The sequence below is a fragment of the Nematolebias whitei genome, chromosome 9 (genome assembly GCF_014905685.2).
Source record: "Nematolebias whitei isolate Nwh7 chromosome 9, NemWhi1, whole genome shotgun sequence".
In the NCBI taxonomy this organism is placed as follows: Eukaryota; Metazoa; Chordata; class Actinopteri; order Cyprinodontiformes; family Rivulidae; genus Nematolebias; species Nematolebias whitei.
In genome coordinates, this window is record NC_056506.1 from 42,942,914 (window position 1) to 42,950,671 (window position 7,758).

Consider the following 7,758-nt stretch of genomic DNA (forward strand, 5'->3'; position numbering starts at 1 on the left):
AACAAAGTTCAGGCAGGATATCTGGACGGTTTCTTTTTTTGTTGTTGAGACGTTTCATCCTTCATCCAAAGGATTTAATCAGTCTAAGGAGCCACAAACACACTCAGTCCCACAAGCAGCACACTCTCATAGTGGACCTTTAACGTTCTATCCAACAAAGTTCAGGCAGGTCATCTGGACGGTTTCTTTTTCTTTCTTTTTTTTTTTTTGTTGAGACATTTCATCCTTCATCCAAAGGATTTAATCAGTCCGAGGAGTCAAAACAAACTCAGTCCCGCAGGCAGCACACTCACATGGTGGGACAACTAGTTTGCTGGTGATAAGATGGTTTCTGGAGTCCCCTTCGACTCCTCTGAGGCAGCCATAGCCAAAGTGGTTCAAAACATCAAAGTTCATGCTCAATAATCCAGGTAAAAAATCCAACAAAGTTCAGTCAGGTTCTTCTGGATGGTTCCTTTTTTTTTTTTTTTTTTTTGAGACGTTTTGTCCTTCATCCAAAGACATTTGAACCACTTTGTACATGGCTGCCTCAGAAGAGTTGAAAGGGGAGAGTGTGGGCCCCAGAAACCATCTTATCACCAGCAAACTTGTTGGTCCACTATGTGAGTGTGCTGCTTGTGGGACTGAGTGTGTTTGTGGCTCTTCAGACTGATGAAGTCCTTTGGATGAAGGATGCAACTTCTCAAAAAAAAAAAAAAGAAACCGTCCAGAGGACCTGACTGAACTTTGTTGGATTTTTTAACCTGGATTATTGAGCACGAGCTTTGATGTTTAAGGTTCAGTCTAGTTCTGGAAAACAAAAACAATGGATCACCACATTAAAAAATATATAATTTGACTTTTATAAATCCAAATGTCCAATTTAGACTTCTGTAAGTTTCCCTGATAAAATGCAGGTTTTTATTCAACTTATTTTGTTGTTTTATTTTGCAGTTAAGTATATTGTGGGCCAGATGAAGATTGCCCAGTGGCCACTTTTGGCCCTCGGGTCACATGTTATCAGGTCTCTCTTGTAAATGAGTCCTCGAGGCTCAATGGGATGTACCTGTTTAAATAAAGGTTGAATGAATGTTGCCATGTGCGGTTCAAAACAAACTTTTATGTATTAGATTTTTTTCTACCTGGATTATTGAGCATGCATCAGGATATTTTATGTGACCTCGTCGTTGCAGGAACGGAGGCGGGCGCAGCGGGACGTTCTGCGCCATCAGCATCGTGTGTGAGATGCTTCAGCACCAGCACTCTGTGGATGTTTTTCATGCAGTCAAGACGCTGAGGAACAACAAACCCAACATGGTGGACCTGCTGGTAAGGACCGCTGCTCCACTGCTCCACTCTGCCATTAAACACTGAGGCTTTTCTTTTGTCTGTATAATCTGAAGAATGCAACAAATAGAAATTTGAGGAAATTTAGTTTGTGGTAAAAGGACTGGGTGACAGAATGTTTTGCAAGTTTCATTTTTATTGCCTGAGGATGAAAACCTAAAGCGCTTCTGTAAATGCCTGTGCGTTCAGGTGTCTGTTGGTGAAATATCTCGTGAACCACTGGACAATTTTTAATGAAACACTCAAAAATCAATCAATGGATACGCATCTACAACTGATTAAATTTTGAAGTCATCTCCATTAAACTCGGCCACCGCATCAAATAAGCTATATAAAACACAGAAATGGTTATAAATCAGTCAGCTTTAAAGGTGTTTAGCTAAAATTTAAAGTGGTAGTAAAAGAGAGTCATCTGAAATGCATAACCCAAGCATTAACAGACTGCAAAAGGTCCCTGTCCAAAACACTTTCATTGAATGTTAGCTCCAGTTAAGTCTGTCTGTTAGCAAAATATCTCATGAACCGCTGGATAGATTTTAATAAAACTCTCAGAAAAGTATCATTAGATGTGAAACTACAACTGATTAACTTTTGGAGACATCTTGGTTTGAGATAGCAGCCACAGCTAATCAAACTTAACATGAAAATGGTTGTAACTCTGAAAGTTTACCACATGTTGAGCTAAATTTGGGCACTGTAGTAGTTGAGAGTCATCCCCAACACATACTCTGAGTGCTAACAGATCCAAGATCTTTGTTTAAAACTATGGCACGCATAGTGACTGACGACGTGCATTCTTTCAAGGAATTTTAGTTTTATATTTTATCAGCTATGCAACTTTTTGAATGACTTACTAACTTTTCACTTCTGGGCATTGCTGTATTGGACTCAGCTTTATTTTCTTCATCAGAGTCGGCTAAATTCATTTGCATTTGGGGCGGCTGTGGCTGAGTGGTTAGAGCAGTCGTCTTCCAATGCAAGAGTTGGGGGTTCCAATCCACCAGCAGTCACATGCCAAAGTGTCCCTGGGCAAGACACTATTACTGGGCAAATACATTATTTTGAATGTAGTACCTTTTTTAGACCACCGGATGGCAGTATAAGACAGTTTGAACTGAAGGATGGATAGTGAGGGAGCGAGCAGCGTGTCTCTTTAAGAAAAATGGGAGGGAGGCCCCTTGATTTGACATGGGTTGTTTCTCTTCAGTTCTAAAAATGGAGGACGCTCGGTGTGGTTTGAGCTCTTTAGCATAGCATTTTTCACATAAAGCTTTTAATAAAAATATCAGTAAACAAGTTCTCAGCTTCTTTTTACAGAGAAAAACAACTTTTTAGACGAAGGCACGGGTTTCGACCGAGAATTTTGGAGCTTTGACAAGTTGGAAGTTTTTACCCGAGGTCGGCCTGTTAGCTTAGCTCGTAGCTTAGCTTCTCAGCTTAGCTTTTTTTAACGATCCAAAAACGTGGTTTTGGACGGTTAAATTGGATTTTTAAGAGAAAAGATAAAGGGAGGGGTCAGTGAAGAGCATTGGGGCTGTTTTTTCATCCAGTGTCTTCAATAGAAAGAGAGGGACACGAAGAAACGATGAAGTGAAAATGAGGTTGATCATTTTCATTTATCATGCGATTAACTGATTTGTTTATCGCGACACGCCTAAGCACACGTTCACAGGATTAACCCTGTATGTCCAGTTTCTTTGACCTGTTTAAGATGTTTTTCCCATCTTGAGTTTAAGAGCGTAATCTACTTTTAATTTTTTTCTCATTAAAAAAAGGTTTTTAATTTAAATTTTATTTATTTATTTATTTATTTACATTTACAAAGAGGAGTATAGAAGGACCACAATCTTAAACTGTCTAATACAAAACAGAAAAAAAAGTGTATTCATTTTTTTGTTGTCAACACCATATCTTAACCTTTTTTTGTGGCTGGTGGAAAACAGAGCGAGGGCAAAATATTTCAGTGAAGGCCCAAAGAACACTGCACTAAAATTATTTTATTATTATTTGTTTTCATTTTCTTACAAGGTAGGGAATAAGGTGTTAGAGAATAGAAAATAAAATTATAATTTTTTCCCAGAAAATTCTTTCAAAATGGGGTTTTTCTAAAAAATAAAAATAAAATAAAAAGTTTGCTTTTCAAAAGCTTTTTTTAAGGAGACCTGAAAGTTTGGTGTTTTAAAGGTGTGGCAGAAGCGTTTGTTCCTCGTACGTTTAAACGTGACCTTGGTTTTGAAGAGAGATGTTGCTCTTGTATTAGTCGAGCTGACAGCATGTTCAAAAGCTCTACAAGTTGTCAGTTCCGTCTCTTTGTGAGGATTTAAAAAAAAAATAAAAATCTTACAATGAAGTTGCGTTCTGATCAAGGACAGAGAAAGGGATCAAAGCAAAGAAGCCACTCGGCTCCGGAGCAGATTCACAAAAACTGCGTCTCATTTGAGTATTTTTCATTTGATGGATGAAAAGTGTGTTTTCCATCTGCCTGATGCCGTGTTTGGAGAACTGGGGGAACAATTTGATTACACTGACCTGTTGGTGTGCAAAATAACTCACAAAACTTTTAACTGGAATGAATAAAGACGTTCTTTTTGTAAGATTTTAACTTTTGACACTTGGAGATTAAATCAAACGACAAATCTAAAATCTCCACCTTTAACGTGAACTTGAAAACTGTGAGGTCTGTCATTAATCCTTCCTACAAAAAGTTTAGTTCTTTAAGATTCAAGGATTTTATTAAATGCCGAGTCGTTTATTTCAGGGGTTCTCAAACTGGAGTCCGCGGACCCCTGGGGGACCTGTGAGCTGGTGCTTGGATCTTTTTTCACCAAGCTGCTTGGCAATTGCCCCGTACCTCTTTCCAGCCTTGTGGAGGTCTACAATTTTGTCTCTGGTGTCTTTGGACAGCTCTTTGGTCTTAGCCATGTTAGTAGTTGGAGTCTTACTGATTGTGTGGGGTGGACAGGTGTCTTTATGCAGCTAACCACCTCAAACAGGTGCTTCTAATTTAGAAGAATAAGTGGAGGTGGACTAACAGGTCTTTGAGGGCCAGAACTGTTGCTGATTGGCACTTGTTCAAACACTTATTTGCAGCAGTACCACACAAATAAATTGTTTAAAAAGAATCATACATTGTGATTTCTGTATTTTACCTAAGATTTCAATTTTTTTTTTGTTTTTGCTCTCCTCTCCCAGGACCAGTACAAGTTCTGCTACGAAGTGGCTCTGGAGTACTTGAACTCTGGGTAACGCGGAGCTCCTGCAGGAAGGACGAGCGTGGGGACGGTACAAAGGACTGCAGCTCACATGGGTGCATTATGTTAAAATGACTGAGTGTTACCGAGCCGACAGGAGCCGACAGGTAACGCACTCCCCCCTTTGACCCCCTTCTTCACGGTCTAGACGGGGAAAAAGGCAGCAGGAGTTGTACAGAGCTCCGTTTTCCTGGCTGTAGAAGTGGACGGGAGCACAACAAGTTCCTTCTTCTCCTGGATCCCCCTCTCTTCCCGTCTCATCGTCTCAGCTGCCTGTCGTCTCGTTGGCTGTTGCCTTGATCCTCACTGGACGACGAGCATCAAACGCTCTCCGGTTTTCCACGGAATGAGCTCCGGTGTACATAACTCAACGTGTCTGTTTTGCGTTCTGACGTAAAAGTCATTAAATGTCACTAAATGTCCTGTAAATCTGAAGACTTTTATGCTTCACGTTGGAAACCACGCCTGCTTACCTTATTACCTGTACGGGGATCCAAAGCTTTATTTGCACTTCCATTGAATTCTTGTTGTGCATATTGTAAATATTTCTGTAGATTATTTATTCGCAGTTTATGTACCTTTTTTTGTTTGTGACTCGCAGTAAGTGACAATCATATGTTCTATATAGGTTTTGGTTTGTTGGCTGTATTGTGTGCTTCTTTGGGGGGGGTCTTCTCATGTCAGAGAAACATTAGGGGGACATCTGCTGGAGAGAAGAGGAACTACAACCACAGTTTTACCATTTTGATTTTAGTTTTGACTACACTGGTGATAAATGGACTTTATCTAAGTTTATAGCTTATTTATGGAATTTCACAACTTGAGTAACTCAAGCCTGTGTCTCCACTGGTACACTAATGCTATGTACAGGCTGTAAGAATGTCTAAAAGAGCAGGTTTAAGAAAAGATTTAACGAGTTAAACGAGAATAAGAGGCAAAGTATTGCATCTTGGCACAAAATAAAGTGATATTTTTGGGGGATTTTTGACCCAAATACAGCTGGTCTTAAAGCAAATGGGACATAATGAGAATTTAAAGCTCTTGACTTGTATTTTTATGTTTGTTTAAACCTGTTTTACATTTTTAAGCTTTAGATTTATGGTTTTTATCATAAATAAATGTGAAACTAATGCGGCCTGCCTTGATTTAGGGGGGTGATGTGGGACATGTGTTAGCCTTTTGTCTGCAGAGTTTGTGGTACAATTCTTGAATCAGTCGTCGTGGGAAAAAAAAGGCTTTTAAAAAAACGGAGTTGCTTCTATAACTCAGCCCGTCATTTTATATATGTCAACACGAGTCAACAATGCAAAACGGTGCATATATTTTTTTAATCATTACCAGGTTTGTATGTGTGAAGTTTATACAGCTTGTGTGTCTTTTATTATTTTTGACAGTCACGAGAGAATGTTTTAAGGCTGGATAAAGTCTAACGTTAAGTTCTAAAGCTTCCGCTCTTTAAATACTGTTTCAGTTCGTTAAGAAATGCCTGGAAAACTAAGTTTTTCATCTTAACTGTGCATAGAAACAACTTTTTTTGTCGTCCTAAAACTTTCTAAACAAACCAACTGATCAACTAGAGCCGACCTGAACTCATCTGTGTTGAATAAAAGTTATTTTGAAGAGTGATTTATATCAATGCCCTGTGGTAAATTACTTTGAAATGTAATTAGTTTTCTTAATGAAGCATTTCAAAGTTACACTGAGAGTTGCGTCTTAAAATCCCTAAAGTTTGTGGTACAGCCTCTGGACTTATTAGACTTGAATTTATTTGGAATATGAGTAGTGGGAACAAATCTATTATTAATAAATTTAAAAAATACTGCTCAACAATTAGAGAGTGTACACTATAAAAGACACATTTCAATAAAGCTGAATTTGTGACTTAATAATGTGAAAACAAAATAACCTTTCACACAAGTCGAATAAAAAAAACAAGAAAATCTAACAGTGGTTAGTGACGCCTATAGCATTAATTTATTTTAATTTACAGTAAGTAAAATTAGAATGCTGCACTGTATAAAACAATAAAACAGAGATGAACTCATAAGTTTTGATACAAGTGATCGGAGCAAAGTGAGAGCCATAATGGAGTTTTAGTAGAGCAGTTAATCCTACATCTGTGTCACGTCCTGGCTGATCAAAACAAGGTGTGTATTCTGCAGGAATCAATGGTGTTTGCACTCTGAACTACATCAAATGAAAACAGAAAGATTGAGATATCTGGATGGAAAAAAGCAGCTCTAAGGTCTTGTTTGTTTGACTGCGTTAAACTTTTAGGACTTCGTCCTGAGAGAACATGTTTGATGTGAGGATTGTTTGACCTTTGTTTGTGTGGTACAGTCTTATCTGTACAAAATAACATGCTGAACGTGAAACTCATTCCTAACACCTTCCATTATTAACTCTACACATCATGTGACACTTGGCTACTTCACAGTCTGACCAGTTTGAAGGAGGTGAAATCAGAGCTTAGTAGACTTCTACTGGATCCATATGGAAACTGGTATTAAATGACGTCAAGGTAAAGTGCAAGGTCTCTATATTGTCATTCGCATCATATGTGGTACATGTGGTGGAACGAAATTGTGTACACTGGGTCTCAATCGACAAAAGTATAAACTGTAAAAGAAAAACAGTAATAAGATCTAAGATATGAACTAGAAAATACTACAGACTGCTTTTGATTATTTTATTTAAGTTGTAGGGCCACGCTTAGAAATCTGCTGGCCGCCCCACTGCCCAGACAGTCACGTGCTTGTGCCCTGCTGTTCTCAAATCAGAACTGTTTATGGTCTGAGTGAATGTGTGTGAAAGTTCCCACGTTTTGTGTAGTCTTTGAACTAGCCGTGACCCGGCTTTTGGTTCGTGGGGGGAAAGTAACTTTTTTAGTAAAACCGTTAACTTTATTTGTTCGATATAGTTTTTTTTGTTGTTTATTTATTTGTTTGTTTGTTAAACTGATGTTAGTGCGAGCGGAAACATTGTCCAGCGTTTGAGTTCTGTACTTAAGTGAACGCTGTCGTGCGTAAAAGCTAATGCGTTAGCATAACGCTAGTTCAGGAGAAGTGCGTCTGCGCAAAGTTTCTGAGCGAGTAAGTTATTACATGAAAGAAACCTTGTGTGCTCTAAACATCAATAATTAGCTCCGTTCCCTCAATTTGGATTTGTCAAAATTTTAGTG

At 38.5% G+C, this 7,758-nt stretch overlaps 1 protein-coding gene across 1 annotated transcript in view; it reads left to right on the top strand.

Annotated features, from left to right (window-relative positions):
* Nucleotides 1-4,676, top strand: part of LOC119414282 (receptor-type tyrosine-protein phosphatase mu) — a 203,234-nt gene extending 198,558 nt beyond the window's left edge. Inside the window, exons 30-31 of the mRNA XM_037681376.1 lie at nt 1,173-1,308; nt 4,519-4,676. Coding sequence (XP_037537304.1) covers nt 1,173-1,308; nt 4,519-4,572 — 190 coding nt within the window. The 3' untranslated portion in view covers nt 4,573-4,676. The remainder of the gene's footprint in view (nt 1-1,172; nt 1,309-4,518) is intronic.
* The last annotated feature ends 3,082 nt before the right edge of the window (nt 4,677-7,758 follow it).